The sequence below is a fragment of the Vicugna pacos genome, chromosome 17 (genome assembly GCF_048564905.1).
Source record: "Vicugna pacos chromosome 17, VicPac4, whole genome shotgun sequence".
In the NCBI taxonomy this organism is placed as follows: domain Eukaryota; kingdom Metazoa; phylum Chordata; class Mammalia; order Artiodactyla; family Camelidae; genus Vicugna; species Vicugna pacos.
In genome coordinates, this window is record NC_133003.1 from 2,749,975 (window position 1) to 2,768,809 (window position 18,835).

Consider the following 18,835-nt stretch of genomic DNA (forward strand, 5'->3'; position numbering starts at 1 on the left):
TGATATCTAAACATATCAAATATAAATAGCATACATATTCCAAGGATTAATACAATTTAAAAGAAACAGTAAAAATTAATGCAACTCCAGAAATAAGAAATAATTAACAATACATTTTAGTTTTAGAAAATATATAAATAAGATACATATTAAAATATAAATTTAAAATATAAAATATAAATTTTATATATCTAGGATATATACTAGTTATAAATATTATAAAATAAATGAAAACAAATGTATCTATATGTATGCATGACTGGGACATTATGCTATACATCAGAAATTGACACATTGTAACTGACTATACTGTAATTAATGAAATAAAAATAAAGAATAAAATAAAATAAATTATACTTTAAAAAAGAGTCCAATATCTTAAAAGAAATCTGAAAGTATCTGAAAATAAAATCCTGATTTGACTTCCACAGCCACTAGCAAACCCAAGGGTCTCTGTAGATAAAATCGGATGAAGCTGTCCCCCCCAGCAGAACGGTCAGTGCAAGGAGCCTGGGGGAGACAAGCCCTGCGGACACTTGGCTGGGCCGGAGGACAGCGCTGATGCGTCGGGGAGAGCAAGCAGCCCTCCCTCTGATCACACAGAGCCCCCTGCCAGAGCACATCGCTTGGTGAGCAGGGCATGGGCTAAATTTCAGTGCCGAGCTGTCTTCCTGTCTGGGCGCATCTGAGCAAAACTGCCCCAGTGTCCTCAGTGGTCCTCCCTGGGGGATGCAATATTGTAGTTTCTTGTCTACAAATCAGTTGCAGAAAAAGGAAAATGGGAGAGAAGTGAAGTTCCTCGAGTGGGTATGAGCTACCATATTTCCTGACAGACCCAGGCACTCAATTAGTCATTGATTCATATGTTTCTCCAGCAAACAATGACTGAACAACTAATATGTGCCAGTTAATGAGGACTCAAAGGGGTCTCAGACACAGTCACTCAAGATGCCAGGGAAAAGGATATGTCAACAAGAGCTTAGCTGGTGTGATGATTTCAGAAACCATTCGGAAGATGGGGTTGACCAGTGGGTGGGAAGGATGCTGACTGTGAGGTACCTGATGGTTATTCCTAGACTTCAGACTTACAGGAATTTCTGAAGTTTTGACCTGCATATTCTGCTTAGAACGCACAACATGTTATAGACCAGAAACTGACACACTGTAACTGACTGCACTTCAATTAAAAAAAAAAAAAAGAACGTGCAACACTGAACAATGGGAATTAAAGCCAATATACCCAGTTTGGGCAGTCACCTATTTCCTTAGAAAGCCCACAGCTAATTTTCAAAGCGGTAGGCACTGGAGTCCAGCATCACACAATGAAAAATGTTTCCTCCAACCAGAGGAAAAATGTTTCCTTTCTGAGTAAACAGAAAAGATTCGTTTCTTCTTCTTGCAACAGAGCAGGTTTGAGTCTAAAGCATGACTCAACACAAGGGGAGAAATATTTTGAAAGTATCTTTAAGGGTTCAATACTGTAGACTCTCCAGCCAGAAACTGGCTGCTTCTTAACTGCTCTGAAAAATTCTCCAGGTTTCAAGCAGTAACTAACCCAACATTAAGTTCCATCCTCCTCAAAGTTCAATCCTGTGAGGATTATGAGGGATATTAACAGTAACAGATCTTGGTTATTTAGCTACTTACTACATGCCAGGCATTCTCCAGCTGTTTTGCTCTGTGAACTGTCTTACCCACGACAGCACTTCCTTTCCCATGATAAGGAAAAGAAGGCACAGACAGTTTTAGGAATTTGCCTAGAATCACAGAGAGAATGACTGGTGATTTGAACCAAGGCGGTCCAGCTCCAGTATCTGGGCTCTCAACCAAGGCACTTCACTGCTTCCAAAATAAACACCTCTTTCTCTTTGACTTGCCACACTGAATTCTAATTACTGGCTTAGGTGCTCAAATTCCCCAGGACATCACGTGAACCTTGAGGCAGACACCCTCCACACACTAGCATGAGGCTCGCTACATATTAGGCAGCCGATAAACATTTGCTAAATAAATGAATGTCTCATACTTCTAGTTCTGCCTTAAATTATGTGTCACCCCTACCAAAGAACTTAGCACAGATACCACGGGAATCAGGCAAAACTAGGTGCAATACAGAAGCTGGGAGAAAAGAAAATCCGAAACACAGAAAGGCAGGTGGTCAAAGAGTTTTGGCAAGTAGTCCCAGATGTCTAAGAAGAATCACTTCTGGGCTTACACTGTTCATCCCAGCAGCAGGAGGCTGACAACTGAGGGAGGGGTAAAATCTCTTGCACAGACATGCCCAAGGTTGCATGGAAGAGAAGCAGGAAGGGAGGTGACAAAGTACTCTGAACACCCTGCAATGCAATTGCAGCATGGTAGGAATGATCGCAAAGACGTCAGCAAGGGTACAATTTTGCAACAACTTTAAGGGTGTGTGTGTGTATGTGTGTTTAGGGGTGGGGAGGTAAAGGCAGGGAGAATGAATACCAGCTTTTATAAAGTGTGGGTGGTAAATGAATGCGGCTGAAACACTGAAAATGGAATACAAAAGTTACCCACAGTCCCCCGACCAAGAAACCCAAAGGAACAATTCAGAGGAGCACAGAGAATACAATCAAAACCACTCAGCGCAATCAAAGCACAATTACAAGCTGCTGATGCTAACGCAAAAGTTTTTCCGCATTCTGCTCTTACAGAAAGCAGATAGAAAAATATACCCAAAGACTAGCTTTTCAGGAGCCTTTCAAGGTAAAGGTCTGCCTGAATTCCAAATGAAGGAAATCATATTCAAGGGGTGGAGAGAGTCACATTATAGAGAACAATGTCTGAGATGCTGGATCAAGCTGTGTCTGAAGCCCCTGATTCCTGGAATGGCTGCTGTATGAGCTGCTTTGTATAAGTCAGTCTGAATTAAATGTTCTATCATTTGCACCTAAAAAAAAAAACTAGCTTTAATTCTTCACTGTATGAGGAAAGGGTAGATTATAGCTTTTGGAGCTTTAGGAGGATGAAAATGCAGAAAATGAAACATTATCTCAAAAGAAGTAAAGGAAAGAAATGCAACGTCCTCTCAGTGTAGAATCAAGTCCAGAGGCACCAAAGGCTTCAGGAAACCTCATTCCAATCATCACTGTTTCCCCTCCCAGTCCTTGCATTCCATCAAATCAGACCTGACCCCAGTAACTTCTCCAGAGTCCCAGTTGAGATACCAGAACAGCACCCAGCCATGGCCTTCTGGATGGGGACTTGCCCATCCACCACCCTCACAGTATTTGTCCACTGTTGCCACCAAACTAGGCCTTCTTCAAATGACTGCCTGTGATTTTTTTTTTAAATCATACATTAGATTACACCATTCTCATATAAGTATTTCCATTGGGCCCTCCTACGCTGCTGGTGGGAATGTAAATTGGTGCAGCCATTATGGAAAACAGTATGGAGAGTCCTCAAAAAACTGAAAATAGACTTACCCTATGATCCAGCAATCCCACTCCAGGGCATATATCTGGAAGAAAATATAATTTGAAAAGATATATGCACCCCAGTGTTCATAGCTGCACTATTTACAATAGCCAAGACATGGAAGCAACCTAAATGTCCATCGACAGATGACTGGATAAAGAAGTTGTGGTATATTTATATAATGGAATACTACTCAGCCATAAAAAGGAATAAAATAATGCCATTTGCAGCAGCATGAATGGACTTGGAGATCATCAAAGTGAAGTAAGCCAGAAAGAGAAGGAAAAATACTATATGATGTCACACATATGTGGAATCTAAAATAAAAAGATAAAAGAGGACAATAATAAACTCCTCTACAAAACAGAAACAGACTTGCAGACATAATAAACAAACTTATGATTACTAGGGGAAAGAGGTGGGAATAGATAAATTTGGGAGTTTGAGATATGCAAATGTTAACCACTATATCTAAAAATAGATTAAAAAACCAATTTTTTTAGCACAAGGAACTATATTCAATATCTTGTAATAACCTTTAATGAAAAGAATATGAAAATGAATATATGTATGTACATGCATGACTGGGACATGAGGCTGGACACCAGAAATTGACAAGTTGTAACTGACTATACTTCAATTTAAAAAATAAAAAATAAAAAATAAATGGACTAGACTGCTTTAAACACGAAGTTAACTATGACAGATCCTAAGTGTGAAAGACGTCTTCCCACTTGAAGGATCCCATTATCATCTCCCCTCCACACAAAGATGGACCCCGTCATCACAATGCTGTCCCATCTCTCAGCTGCGCTCAGACTCATCTTCCCGCATCCAGCAACAAGTATTTAAAGGTCCCGGGTACCACACTGAGGCTGCAGAAATTATGACAGCTCTGGCTCACAAGGTAAAAAAACAAAGAAATGAACATTCCCATTGAGGAGCAGAGATACAGACACAGTAAATAATTGTTGACCCAGCCATGCATTTTGTGGCATTTGGATTTTTATTACGTATTTATAACAAATAATCTCCAATTAATTATAACACAGTGGCCTTGTTTTCAGAAGCATATAGCACCTTGTGCCAAAAAAAAAAAAAGAGTTAGCAGAATCCAAAGTGTTCCGGGTGTTTCCGCTTGAAATAGATGAGCAAGAAGGAAATTGAACAAGGAGGTAACAATCATGGCGGCATGACCACGCCCCAGAGCAAAGAAGGGTGCAATATTTGTAGAGTAATTGTAACAGCCCTAATCATGGGCTCAACTCCAGGTTCACCACCACATGGATCATGATCAGGAATTCACCCCAGCATCCTGTCTGAGATGAGAAACGGCCTCTTCATTTGCAGTTCCTGTGGGATGTTGGCTTTGGACACACATGTTAGACATTTTATCACAGAGACTCAAACGCAACATGACAACCGACTTTCAGTACACCATTTCCTAAGAGTTTGGAGATTTGGCATCGGGAATTTTGCTTTTGAGCTTGGGAAACACAGTTCCCTAAAAGAGAAGCCAATTTGCTCACCAACAGGCTTGAGTCTTGTTTATCAATTAAACCGACTCTAAAAACATCTAAATAGATGCTAAACATATCTCTGCAGATGGTCTCATTCAGTCCTCGAATCTCAAGAGAGAAAACTCGAGCCTATTCATGCAAATTTCATCTCCTACAAGATGACGGGGACGTGCCATTGAATGCAATGGGTCTTTTAAAAGGAATAACACTGATATTCGTATGAGAAACAATTCAAGAAAACTGAGTTAGGAGGTGGACTGGATGAGGGTACCGCAATAGGATTTGGAGTACACACAATTCTACCTCTTTTATTAGCAAAAATCACAGAATTCTTGACTTGTGGAATTTTGAAATATTCAGCATTATCTTTAAAAATGCAACCTTTCCCCAGCAAGAGTCCTACTGACCTCAGTGGAACTTCAAAAATTGAAATAACTTCAGGGAAGCTTGCATGCATGATTTTAACACACTCACTGAAAGACAGTCAAGCCTTTAAAAATTTTCCCTGAACACCGGCGTACGCTCATTGCAATTTTCTTTCAGGGATCACCATTATGAGGGTTGCTAGGAAAGTTTCTTCTTAATCATTCACAAGCTCTCATATCGGTATTATACTAACATCTTTCCTTTTCAGACTGTATCAGAATCTGTTTCAAAATGGTGAGGATTATGCTTTGAAATATAAAACTTGATGGGCAAAATTAAAACAGGTACCCTGTAAATGTCTGGACAATTAAAACACATTTCCAATAAACGTCTGGTTTATGCACCAACATGGACTACTTCATATAGTAATGAATATTTTCCTCAGATTTCTGGATCTGTAAAGTTTGCCATGTGGGACAAGATATGAACTTGGCAGGGCTGTTTACCGATTATCCCAGTGTGCTTAGAAATAGTGTTTGATCAGCCAACTTCTTCTACATTAACAGGTGTTGCCGTAGGAGAGATCCGGGGAAAGGGAAAAAGGGACTGTCACATGGTTACAGAGCTTTGGTTTTTGGAAGTGATGCTGCTTCCAAGAAATCATACAGCTCTCCGAGCAGGAATGCTTGCTCCTTCTTTCCTGCTCTCCTAAATCTTCACATTTGCCTGCTCCTCCATTCCCCACGCGGGGTTAGCTGATACGAGGTCAACAACAGAGAATTCCCTGCAAGAAATCTGGCAAGGATGTCTTTTTTTTTTTAAGCACAAGACAGTAAACCTTCCAAATCAACAGAGAAGAAATAAAACGTTCAACCAATGTTGCCTGAAAATTTGCTAAGTCGGAAAAAAGAAAATCAAACTAGAGTCTCACCTTATACCACACGTCCAGATAAATTCCTAACGGGTTGCAGAAATAATGTAGAAGGCTTAGAGCATAGGTAAATATTTAACAGATTTGGGAGAGAGATTTTCTAAGAAAAAATGCAAAGGAAGAGGTAAGAGGAAAAAATCTTACATTCTTTTTTTGAGGAATGCGATAATAAAAAATTACTACACAGGTTCAACGACAATTAAGATCATTTTTCTTTTAAACATTTTACACTCTGACATTCAAAATGTTAGAAATCACAAGAAGAGTGAAAAACAACAAAAAATGTTTAAATTGCCTACAATGCTATTTCAAGAGCCACTATTAATGCTTTCTTATGCCCTGTTATTTATCTGTACTCTGTCCTAGTAAAAAGGATACCGTATAGATGACGTGCCAATGGGAATGTGCTCTGAGGTAGTTTGAAAGGGAATACGACCCCAGACTCCAGGCACGACACAACATAACCCAGATCCAAGCCAATTAAGACTGGATGTGCCTCGTGGTCCCAGTGAGTCACCCATGGAAGGAAGCATGGCCCCATTCTGAGCCAGCAAGACTGCGGGGACTTTCAAAAAGGGAAACTCTCAGTCCTTCTACCTGGCCCGGGGCCATGTTTGGCAGCCATCTGTGACCAGAAAGGGAGACGCTCTGTGAGAACAGAGCAACTGCACTAAAAGCAGAGACAAGAAATAAGGAGAAACTCAATGCTAATTTGAGCCCTGAGCCAGCCGAGCCTGAAGCCAGCCCTTCCCCAGAACTGCTGAGCTATGTCAGCCAATAGAACTCATTTCTCTTGAGCTGGTCGTGCTGGGTTTTCTATCACCAGCAACTGAGAAGGTCTTCTGGGTTCATTTGTCGGCAAGGATTCAAAACAACCCCCATGAAGTTAGGTTCCCAATAATCAACAGCTCAACTTTCCTAGCCTAAACCTATGAGTGACCTATTTCTGGAGATGTGGATTCACCCAGTCATGTCTGAAAATGAGAATAAGCGTTATCTGAAGAAAAATCACAAGGAAAGATAAATGGGTGGTGGACTGCAAAACCCCAGCCATGGTCTACAAGTGACTGAAAAAAGTCTGGGGACACAGCTAGGAATTTCCACCGCAGGTTATGGTTTGGCCTGTTTTACTTGGATTACATGTGGGCCTGATGCTGTACCAGAACTGGTGTCTCTTACAGTGTGCCTCAAAGTCTTAATCTGAGGATCTCCAACCCCCCCATTAGAGCAGGCAGATAGCCAGATGTGAGCAGAGAAAGGGGGACGCAGGTCAAATGGCAGAAATTGGGCAGAAAGGAGGTGCACAAGCCAAATGCGGGAAACCCTACATCATATAAACACCAGAGGTCCCTGGGCAGAGAAAGAAAAGCAGGAACCGCTGGGCGGACAAGCGGTCACACATTTTGGGATGACAAGCGAGCTGGAGGCAGACAAAGAAAGGTGGGAAAAGGCAGGAATCACCAGCGCTGGGATGCAACCGTCTGCTCATTATGAACTTGGTTCCATAAAATTAGTCTTGCAGATTAGAAGCACCCATCATGCACCGACGCCATGACACTTCCGATCTAGACTAAATAAGGACAAAAATCCCTCCTCCCCTCACGAAGGTAGAGTTGGGATGGAAATCAGGGAATGCGACCTCAGACCCTTCCCTCCGCAGTGAATATTCTGCCCATTCATTTTTACAGCCTATGTAACCAACTTCCCAAAGAAACTCAGGGCAGCTGCTCACCTGAGTCTGCCCGCTCAGCTCGAGTGTGTCCCATCACTTAATAAATCCTCACTTTACTTTCTTAACCTCTGTATCTCATCTCTGAATTCTTTCTGCAACAGGACAAGAACCTAGTCACCAGCAACACCTGCACCTGTGGCTAAACGAGTCCAAAAATGGCAACCTCGTCCAGAGGAAAAGAAACAAAGGAACAACTCTAACCACACTACAGTATTTCACATCTTCTGTCACCAACTAGATCCCAATCATTGTCTTGAAGGATGAATAATTATGCACTACAGGTGCCACATCAATCAATCAATCAATAATGTGAATTTACTGACCTCCTATTATGTGCCTAGCATTATGCAAAACGCTCTCTCAATTATAACGTGTATCGACACTGGCTTAAAATGTCAAAACTATCTTTGCAGCCACTCAAAAGGATGTGTGGGAAACACCATGCCGGTTTCTGCACGGCGTCCGTCAACCACACAATCATGACACCAGCAGCCACAGGCAGTGACTTACAAAGGCGCTGATCAGATTTCATCACTAGAGAAAAAAATCACCTCAGTGACAGTTTTATAGTTCTGTCACTGTCTGTGTGTGCGTGCGTGTGTGTTAAAGGTAATTTTGAAACACAAAAAAAATAAGAAAAGAGACATTAGACTAAAATACTATCAGCGTACAAAGACCATTGGGAGCAGCGTTGTGTTTTGTTTTTACAGATGTAGACTTAAAACTGCAGCATACAGTCGGCTCTCGATGTCTGTGGGCTCCACATTTGTGGGTTCAACCAACTGCAGATTGAAAATATTATTTTTAAAAAATTCCAGAAAGTTCCAAAAAGCAAAATTTGAATATGCTGGTCACCAAGAACGATCTACCTATCATTTACATTGTATGAAGTATTATAAGTAATCTAGAGATGATTTAAATTATCCAGAAGGCTGTATGTAAGTTCTATGCAAATACTACACCAATTATACAGGAGACTTGAGCATCCGCAGATTTTGATGTCTTCAGAGGTTCCTGCAACCAATGCCCTGCAGATAACAAGGAATAACTATAATTTGTTCTTCTTATTTTTTTTTAGTGTTTTTTTAACTTTTTAAAAATTTTATTTTGGGTTGGTAATTTGGTGGGGTTTTTTATTATTATTATTTTTGTTAATGGTGGTGCTGGGGGTTGAACCCAGGACCTCATGCATGCTGAGCACGCGCTCTACCACTGAGCTATCCCCTCCCCATTATAACTTGTTCTTTCTCATCTCTCTTCTTGCTTTTTCAGTGTATTAGAGGTAGAGAACAGGAAAGCTGGAAGGAGGAACAGCATCACTCCACTGAGAAATTTTCAACTGCTGATCACATTGTGGCATGCCACAGGAAGGTCAAAGTCTTGAAACACCAAAGGCAGTTGGCTATGCCACCGAGGAACTTCTGAGTCCAAGAAAGGAAGCAAGGTGAGTGAGGACATCGGGATTATTGAGAGCTAAAGTAGAACTGGGACAAAGGGAAGCAGGTGTTAATAGCAGTTGTTCCTAAGTGAAAACTGCGTCCATGGTGGACGCTTACTGATTGGCTGGTTCGGCTACTGAGAACCCAGCCATACTCTTCAGTCTCAGTAGAAGGACAAGGCCAGGCACATTCCAACCCATCCCAAGGGCCAGTCATGTAATCCAAGCTTCAGCCACTGGACACTTGACTGCAACTTCCAACCTTGAGCAAAGCAGCACAAGATGGGAAATGATGAAACGGGAGGTCGACCCTGCTGCTGGATGCCAGGAGGTAACTGTTCCTCTCCTGTCTCCAAGCATCACGCTTCAGTCCACTGTCCCTTCTGCCATCTACTCCATGTCCCTTCTCTAAATGCCCTTTTTATGTCTTAACTTGGACAGAATTGGGGTCTGCTGCTTACAGAAAAGGCTCTTAACTGATGGAGTATCCAGCCGCACCTCCATGTTTGTAGTTCTTTGACTCTTACTGTAAGATGCATATAATTCTGTTCAAGGTATCTGGTAGCCACTCCAGAGAGTTGAACGATACAGCTCAATAACAGAAACCAATGAACATTAGGAGTATCTGCAGTCTATGCACCCATTATCCAGACTGTGGTGCCTCAGAGTAATTTATTTCTTGAATAAAAATATCCCCACAGCCATAATCCACATGTATCACCCTGATCGATGAGTGACTTTTATAGTCACAAAACTTCACGCACAAATCTCCAACCAACTTAACTTATTTCCTTCTGAGAAGGAAAGAGAAATGAAGGAAGGAAAGAGAAAGAAGGAAAGGAAGGGAAAAAGATTTTTAAAAAAGGCCAAGAAAGAAAGAGAGAGAGAGAGAAAGAGAGAAAGAAAGAAAGAAGAAAAAAGAAAGAAAGAAGAAAAGAAAGAATAGAAGAAAAGGAAAGGGAAGGGAAGGAAAGGAAAAGAGGAGAAAGAGAAGGAAGGAAAGAAGGAAGCGAGGGAGGAAATATCTTTTAATACTATTTTGCCGGGAAAATATATACATGTGCTTGGTTTTTTAAGCAATCTTCCCACTCCTGTGATATCAAAAGTTCTACTTTTTATCATATAATTCTACTAATTGGTATCTCCTTTATCTTAATTTGTCCTGGTAACTTCTCAAGTCATTATTTTTTCTGGGAAAGATACTGTTGTGTTTCTCGCAGCACAAGCTACTAAGTAGGATCACGAGCGTGAGTACTAGAAGATAGTGTTCATTAACATAAAACTATAAATAGTGACATTTTGATGGGGCAAGAAAATAGTACCGACTCCAAAACATATGCCATTCAGTTCTATCAGTAAAGATGACGGCTGCAATTTACAAATTATCTCCTCCCCGCCAGGCACAAAGCGAGACGATTTTACATACGTCCACATCAGTTCTCCATGACAACCCCAGGGAGCAGGGACCAGGCTCCCACGTCACTAATAAGAAAACCAAGAGAGGCTGGAGCAAACCTGGTGCCTGTCTTCTTCCCAAAATGCTACTCTACTGACAGCTGTCCTTGCTTCAAGGAAGCCAGTCCCCACCACCCATGTCGTGGTCCCCATCACAAGGCGGGATTCCTACACTGCAACCATCCTAATCAACTAGTAATTACAGCTCTACAAACCCTTTCAAGTGATGTCATCACTTCCCAGAGAGTTTCAAAAGAATCTTGAACATCCTCCAAAAAGATGGAACCAGTTATAGGCTGATGACATTCGGTCTGATTCATACTCTGTTACTGAAGAGAATGAAGTGGATTATTTAAGAGAAAAAAAAAACTCTATAAATTAAATGTAATTCATTAAATATGCCATCAAGCACTGCAAGAAGACAAGAAGCCGGGCTCAGCCTGTGTTTCTGTGCCTCTGGTAACTCTGTCCGTCTCTATAAACATCAGCGCAAGTCCCTGAACCAGTCACCCAGGCATGTGTTTAAGCTTCTGGACCCCATTCCTCTTACCAGAAATGCTGAGAAGTTGAAAAGTTCTTTGGTTTGGGGCTTATTGCCTCTCGAGTTCTTTGTCTGCCCTGTGGCTGAAACACGAAGGACAGAATGAATGGCAGAAAGGTAGAAACCAGCTGATCCCCAGAACCTGACAATCTAGTAACACAGATATTCAGATTCTGTGTCACTCAGACGTGACTGCGTCAGTCCTAATGCTGACGTGCCCTTTGTATGCAAAATCCAAGCTTTCATAATCGCCCTGACAGCAGACAGAGGGCACCACGTTTGGAAATTCCTCCTCTGTCTGATTCTTTCAAACCAAGTTCTTAACCGAGTATAGTTTGAGTGAACTCAATGTATCCTTTCAGAACTAATATAGGGGGTCGTGGTTAAGACCTGGGAATCCAAAACGGCCACGGAGCACTTGAACTGTGGCCAAGTTCAAAGGAGAGCCACAAGGTGTGCCGAGTGCCCCACGGAGCTCAAGGATTAGCAACAAAAAATCAAAAGAATGCAAAATATCTCAATAATATTGATACTGATTACACATCGAAATATTTTTTGGATGTATTAGGTTAAATAAAATACATTCTTAAAGCTATTTTTCCCTGTTCCTTTTTACTTTTTATCACATGGCTACTAGTGTCACTGAGCTCCAGTTCAGCCACTCGAAAGCCAATACGTGAGAGGCCAGTGTTGGTAGAAAGGAAAGTTTGCTTTATTCCAGAGGCCAGTGACTGGGGGAGAGGGTGGACTCATGTCCAGAGGCCAACCCTCCGCTGCCAATCAGTGGGTAAGAACTTTTAAAGGGGACTTTTGGGGGGACACAGGCAGACGGGGGGTGACACACAGAACAGTACAGTCATCTCTGACGTGAAATTAGTCATGTGGTGGTCTGAAGAGTGTCATCTTGGTTGTTTTAAATACAGTTAATCTCCAGTTCCAGGGTTGGTTTGTCCCGATTTCTTTGAGGCCAGTCCTCAGAATTGTGGCAGCTTCTGTCATGGCTACAGTTGGGTCACCCTCAGTCAACGTCTTCCACCTGCTGGGGTTTCAGTAGCTACGAGACAGCTCAAAGGACATGGCTCAGAATATGATCTAGAGCCCTCAAGGAAGAACTAAAGGTCCTTGACTTTGTTTAATGACTAAACTCTTACAATTTTGTTTTGCTTGACTATTTCCTTTTGTTTCTGTATCTTCTCATTTCTCTCATTAAACTTACTCTTTGACTGCAGTTTTTCTGCAGACAAGTAGCAGGTGGAGGACATGGGGGTGAGGGGACAGGGTCTGAACTGGGAAGACCCCATAGGGTCCCACTCCATTTCCCCAGGAAACTTTTGGCTTTGGGTGAGTTACTTAAGCTTTCTTTCCCACTTCCCTCATCTGCAAAATGGCGAGACTTAGTTTTCTTGCAAAGATTAAATGAGGCAGTTAATGTCTAATGTCCCAGGTTTAGCATATAGTAAAAACTTCAATAAATGTTAGTTACCATTAGCTGTTCTATATAAATTATTCCAAATAATTTCTACAGACCACTGAATGTCTTCAGAAACATTTTCTATTACTAGTCTTTTAAGCAGGTCACTGTTCTCTTGTTCAGACAACCATGATTGAAAGGAAAGTAAGACTGAACCCAACGGTCGATGGATGAAACGGAACCAGAAACTTCCCACACTGGATTTTACCAGGAGAAACTTTACCGTAACTACTGGGAAAGAGGTATATGGCTGGAAATTTTCTTTTTAAGAGTCAAATGGAAATCCGAGGAAAGGAAGAAATGCCAACTAAATGATTGCTCATCAACTCACAGTGACTCTTATCTTTTCCCCTCAAGATGAATGCCAGTTATATACAAAGGATAAAATTTCAACTAAGCTGCTACGTAAAGATGAAATGACCTTTAAGACAACTGGTATACTTGAAAGGGCTCTTAAGTGTCATTAGGGTGACTGTCAACCAGGGTCCAAAAACATGAGTCTCAGACTGAGCTCACCAGCTCAAAGGTGGTCCTATCTCCCTTCAAAGTGCAAGGTGATCACTACCAGGCACTTGAGGAAGTGGGGAGGGGGACGTTCTCCTGGGTGGGGGGAGGGGGTGCTGTCCCCTCAGTGTGTTCTCCGGCTCCAGGGAAATGAGTTACTGGACACAGAGTTCATTAAGCCATAAGCGCAACTACCATCCCACGGCATCAACCATATTGCAATTACAGTCCTTCCAAGAGGCAGCCAGCCGCCGTCTTCCGTAGAGAAACACCAGTTTGGACAAGGTTTATAAATGATTTTCATTAACTATCACTTACCATTAGTGCAAATAAAAGCACTAAATGCCCACTTTGCTGTGGAGAGTGACCTCTGGCCCGGATCCTCTCTGTAACCGATGAGGGCGAAATATATGGTGACAGCTCCTGATCACACATAGTGCAGTCCACGATTTGATGGCGCTGAGTGTCCCATGAGCCACGGCCAGCCCTGGCAAGGCCATTACACCTCGTTGTTGTTTTTTTTTTTAGAGGTATGCATATTAGCATCCCAGGGAATCAAGGAATATAAGCCATTTCCTATCATCCGAAGTCAATTTCAACGCCTAAAAAACTCACACAGTTACACCATTACCTACAAAGAATTGCTCGCAATGAGAACATATTTCTTCTCTTTACGATTCAGGCTTATATGCCTAAAAATACATTAATCCGATCAGCCCAATTCCACTCCTATAGATAATAACCCAGTCATCATAACTCACCAGTCAGAAACAATTCTCTCCAAATCCACACATAATGTCTTGCAGCTCCGTTTCATCTCATAAAAACTTAATACAGCTGGTGCGATATTTAATACCAAGGCATCGCTGCCTGATTCTGTACTAATCCAGGATAACACGTTACAGGGATGTCAAGGGGAAACCCTGGGAAGTCAACGCTCATAACAAGAAAATGATTTCCTTTGAAATCCTAACGCTTCGATATGAATGAAAACAAGTAAATGGCCACCAAACGTGCAAAATAAAACACTAAATTACGAGTCTGACTCAACATACGGTGGGGAAGGGCTTTCCTTTCCCGGTAAGAGATTGGATCACACGCTTCCCCAGCCAATGTCTGATCCCAAACAGGGGATAACGGTTTCTCAGTACCCAGTCAGAGGCCAAGAGGGAAACCAGGGAGATTTACACAGTCACGCAAAGGTTGTTTTCTCATCAAGAGCTAAAGCCACGGAAAAAGAAAAGTCAAACCAAGAGGCCACTAAATGACATGCTGCACGTGCGGGATGTTCTCAAGCAGGTGTTGGTGACCACCTGTCAACTGTCCCTGCAGCACTCAGGCCGGATGCTTCCCGCCTGCAGGTCCATGCTCTGCAGCCCTTCTGGTGGGGGGCACAGCCAGCTGGTGCCCGGCCTCTGTTCCCTGGGAAAGTGAAACCTCTTGATGGGAAACTCCAGAAAAGTGATGACTGTTATCTGGATACAAATATTTAGGGAAAAGGGGGAGGGTATAGCTCAGCGGCAGAGCGCATGCTTAGCATGCGCAAGGTCCTGGGTTCAATCCGCAGCACCTCCACTAAACATAAACAAGTAAAAACTTAATTACCAACACCCCTCCCCAATTTTTCTTTGAATCTTTAAGGAAAAGAAAGAACCCACAACATCAGAGCATACCTGACTGTTCTGGACATTAAGTAGATGGTTTACATAGACCGGGGCCCTTTCTACAGACATCTGGCAATTGCTACATGTTTTATTGGTACCAAAAGAGCCAAAATGATGTTTACCTTGGCTCCATGGACATCCTTTAAAAAAGAAAAAAAAAACATTATCATTGTTTTCTATACTTGGAACCTACAAGAACTTAGAAGTCGAGGACAATGTTTTCCTCTGGGAGTTAAACTTTTAAAATCAGAGATGTGTAAAGTCACCTTAAAGATACAGAATGACTTCTCTGTGAAGAAGGCAGCCCACTGGGCGACTGAGGAGCGGACGGTACAGACGATGATGGCTTCTCACCAGCCAAGGACTTTGCTGAGCCATCTCCCCACCCATTTTCACTTACAGGAAACCTGAAACACAGTGAGACGGGTAACCTGCCCGAGGTCACAGGGAGCAATCCCACCAGGCGCCCCCCGCCCAAGCACCATTTAAGGGATCTTATCCCGGTGGCAGGCCCACTCTTTTGTGCAATTCATGTAACCAACTGTCTTGGCCTCAGGCCACTGAATATTTAAATCATGTAACTCATTCATCTGGGCTGGTGACAGCTTCACTGGGCAACCCACTGCCTACAGTCTGCTGTCTGGGCCTCCAGGGACCTAAGGGGTGGGCTGGTGACACGCGTCTACTCCTTTGGCAAGCGGGGCTCGCTGTACGTTCATCGATTGACTTTCTGGTTTTATACATCAGTGCCCGGAGTTGGGTGTTTGTAAGTCCACACCTCAGAGATGAAACCACTAGCAGTGTATGAACAGGTGAGCACACCGAGCCTGTTAGGATGGGGCCCAGGTGGCGACAGATTCACAAAATTATTGCCATCCCATGATGAGATGGCCAGCAGGTTTGCGGCAGGAAACTGAACCCCGCCACCAGACAAAGCAGATCCTTTTCCTTTTAGCCAACTGCGCACAATTACACAACTCATGGTCTCTGATAGCCCATGGTTTCCCAAAACATTTTTTCTTAAATTGCAGAAAATAAAAGCCTAGGGTCACATGAACCTATAAAGAGCTCATTACACCACTTTTTAATCCTACCTTACAAAGAGATGCCCCAAACATAACAAGTCAAGACACGCTCTGTTCCTACTTCTTCATGCTATTCTGCACTTTGACATGGATTATAGGATCTTTTTTTTTTTAACTTCAAAGTCAGATAAACTAAAAGCCCTGCTCCCTTCTTTAAAGGAACGCATTTATGAACAAGCCACCATTAGAAATAAAATATTCTAAATGCTTCTTCAGATAAATGGGCCATGTTTGAGCCAAACAGGGCAGTTCCACTTAATCCAGATTTCCTTTGAAGACAAAGTGCTTTTAAATTCGATCTTTAAAAATGGGTTACCTGCCACGGCGTTGATTTCCTAATTTATTCGCTGCCTTCACCTTGACATGTTCAGGCATATCGGGCAACCTGTTCAAAGGTAGTCTGGGCTGTAGTTTAAATTAGAGGGGACAGCATCCTGAATGATCTTTGGAAAACGGATCTGCGAGGCCAATCCCTTGGATGGCATTACAGCCGAAGAGAAAAGACTGAAGCTTGAAACATATGGAGACTGGAATCCCAGCTTCGCTACAGAAGAACTCTCACCCTTGGCAAATTATATGACTTTGCTGAATTTCACTTTTCTCACCTGTAGACTGGAAAAATTTTAAAAAGCTAGCATTTGAGCAATTACTCTGTTCCAGATATTATTCTGATTAGCCATTCCCACCTCTCCACTTCTTAATGAAGCTGGTTTTCTTATTGCCAGTTTAGAGATGGGGAACTTGAGGTTCAGTGAAATTAAAAGACTTTCCAAGGACACCCAGCTAGTAAATGGCCGAGCTGGGACTGGAGCTAAGCTGCCTGACACTGACACCCCTGCTCACTCACCTGCTTAAGACCACCCAGGGCTGAAAACATAATTAAATGAGATAATGCATGTAAAGCACATTACCCAGATGCAGTAAGTTCTCAGACATTTCAGGTATTGTTTTAATTTTACTTGCACATTACTAGTTTATTTTGCTGGAGTAAAAACGGAATGCAGGCCCTTCAGGTTCTCTTACTTCTTGCATCGGTAAAATTCCTGCTTGTGGAGGGAAAGTATTACTGACAATATTCTAACAGCAGCAACAATAACACTGTAACAGTAACAGAGTGGCTCAGAGCATGGCTCCAAGCTAAGAAGGTCTGGGTTCAAAGTCCAAAGCCTTGGCTTGTGTTCCCCTAGAGACTGTGTGTTGAAGTCCTACCCACCCGCGATGTGGTGATGCCTGGAGGTGGGGCCTTTGGGAGGTAATTAGGCTTAGGTGCGATCATGAGGGTGGGGTCCCCATGACGGGGTTGGTGTCCTTCCAAAGAAGAGGAGGGCAGAGTTCTCCCTTCATGCTGAAGAAGGCAGTGAGGACAGCGGGAAGGCAGCTGTCAACAAGTCAGGAAGCAAGCCCCCACCAGGACCCATCGTGCCGGCACCTCGATCTTGGACGTCCTTGCTACAGAACTGGGAGACACAAACACCTGCTGTCGAAGCTACCCACGCTGTGAGGTCACTCTGGTGGCCTGAGCTGTTGAAAACACAAGTCTGCTTCTTGTCGGTGAGATCACAGGCAAGTCGCTGCACCTCGCAAAGCCTCATCCATACAGGGTCCCCTACTTCATAAGACTGTCGTGGGAATTAGATGAGAAGACACATCTGAAGTGCTTAGCACAGTGCCCTGCAGAGAGTAAAAACCATCTCAACATCAGCCAGTATTTGGGGATGGCCCCCTTATCTCAACAGATGTCAAGTCTTGTGTGTGAAATCAAATATGCCTGTTGATCTGTTTGTTCACTGGGGGGAGGTCTTCTCTCAGATGCCCCCTCACCACCCCGGCCCCAGTGATGTCCACATCCACACAAGGCTGGCCCGTCTTCCCATTTTCCTTCCCGTATCCTTCCATGGAGCATCCTTTTCTTTTTCATGAACTCCTTTCTAGAAGTTAAGTTTTTGGTTCATTCTATTTTTTTAATACTTCAATTTCTAAAACATTCTCCACTGCTTCATCTGCTGCAACCCTAACCCACCATGCCACCATCACCCATGTGGGTTTCACGAGGCCATCCCTGGAGGCACTCGGGGACACCGAGCACCTGCTCTGGGCACCCCGGCTCTGATCTCCAGCTCCACATGTGAGGATGATGCCACTCCTTCTCCTCACCCCACCCCAGCCTGCAATGAAGTCCACCTCACCTCCTGGAGACGTCATATTTCCTCTACCTCATGTAATCTGAAGTTAGAGAAACCAAAACCAGCTGTATGTTAGCTGCAGAGGAGAAAAGCATGATTTAGAGAAAGTTATTTGCTGTGGTGCAGAAAGAACAACCCGGCACTGAGGCTGCATTTTTTTCATTTTTGAGCCAGTCGAGTCAGGCCGGCACACCTCAAGGCTGAAAACCACGTCTATTTCTCCCCAGCTATATTCTAGATGATTAAAACAACTTTACTATCCCATTTTCTTTCTGCCCTGGACCTCGTGAGAAATGTTGATTCTTGAGAATGTAAGCTTTTGCCGCAGAGCCAGAAAATATTGACCGTCTCTCCTTTAATCACCAATTAGCACCTTTTGTTTCTCTTCTCTGCTGTGGCTGATGCACTTTGTGTGTTAGACTCACTTCTCGGAAATGAGCCCCTTCACCCCGATGTCAAATGGGGAAAACAAAAGTGGAACGTTTCCGCTTTCTCCCTCCC

At 42.9% G+C, this 18,835-nt stretch overlaps 1 protein-coding gene across 1 annotated transcript in view; it reads right to left on the minus strand.

Annotated features, from left to right (window-relative positions):
• Positions 1-4,660: 4,660 nt before the first annotated feature.
• Positions 4,661-18,835, minus strand: part of LOC140686628 (serine/threonine-protein kinase Nek10-like) — a 56,125-nt gene continuing 41,950 nt past the window's right edge. The window contains exon 8 of the mRNA XM_072940834.1: positions 4,661-4,797. Within this exon, the coding sequence (XP_072796935.1) occupies positions 4,785-4,797 (13 nt within the window). The 3' untranslated portion in view covers positions 4,661-4,784. The remainder of the gene's footprint in view (positions 4,798-18,835) is intronic.